This window comes from Octopus bimaculoides, chromosome 3, assembly GCF_001194135.2.
Source record: "Octopus bimaculoides isolate UCB-OBI-ISO-001 chromosome 3, ASM119413v2, whole genome shotgun sequence".
Classification (NCBI taxonomy): domain Eukaryota; kingdom Metazoa; phylum Mollusca; class Cephalopoda; order Octopoda; family Octopodidae; genus Octopus; species Octopus bimaculoides.
Window position 1 is genome coordinate 11445511 of NC_068983.1, and position 764 is coordinate 11446274.

Genomic DNA, 764 nt, shown 5'->3' on the forward strand with positions numbered 1-764 from the left:
CCGATGTTTTGCATTCCTATTTCTCAACCTTGTCGATGTAGAGTGTTGTATCTGCATAAGTTAAAAATATGTAAAGAAAAACAAAAAGAAAATATAGACATTCATGTAAAGAAAATGTAAATAATATAAGGAACATTACCGTGTATAATGGGAAATGTGCTGTCCGAACTCCACGAGGGTAGATTTGGAGGTCAACAATACCTTTCATATTTTTAGTTTCCATATAGTCATTGCAGAATTGATTATGGTAAGCTCTCTGGAAACGTTTCTTGTATTTGTAAAGATCATTATATAAATACTGGAGATCATCATCAATCAATTCTCTCTTGTATCGACACCTATCCAAGATGTCTTTAGCACTGGAAGAAGAAAAAAAATCACAGATAAAAAGCATTAGAAAATATTCATTCTTTGGATACCAGCCTACCTGAAATCACTTCTGATTCTATGGTCTAAACTTACTATTTTAAAGTAATCAAAATAAAGCCTGCCATCAAGATCTCATACTCTTTTACTCTTTTACTTGTTTCAGTCATGTGACAGTGGCCATGCTGGAGCACCGCCTTTTTAGTCGAGCTAATCGACCCCAGAGCTTATTCTTTGTAAGCCTAGTACTTATTCTATCGGTCTCTTTTGCCAAACCACTAAGTTACGGGGACGTAAACACACCAGCATCGATTGTCAAGCGATGTTGAGGGGACAAACACAGACACACAAACATATACACACACATACATACATATATATATATATATATATATATA

At 34.6% G+C, this 764-nt stretch overlaps 1 protein-coding gene across 2 annotated transcripts in view; it reads right to left on the reverse strand.

The window, feature by feature from the left end:
• Positions 1-764, reverse strand: part of LOC106877488 (uncharacterized) — a 34061-nt gene that overhangs the window by 11210 nt on the left and 22087 nt on the right. For both annotated transcript variants that reach the window (XM_052966017.1, XM_052966016.1), the window contains one exon: positions 140-359. In XM_052966017.1, the coding sequence (XP_052821977.1) occupies positions 140-359 (220 nt within the window). The remainder of the gene's footprint in view (positions 1-139; positions 360-764) is intronic.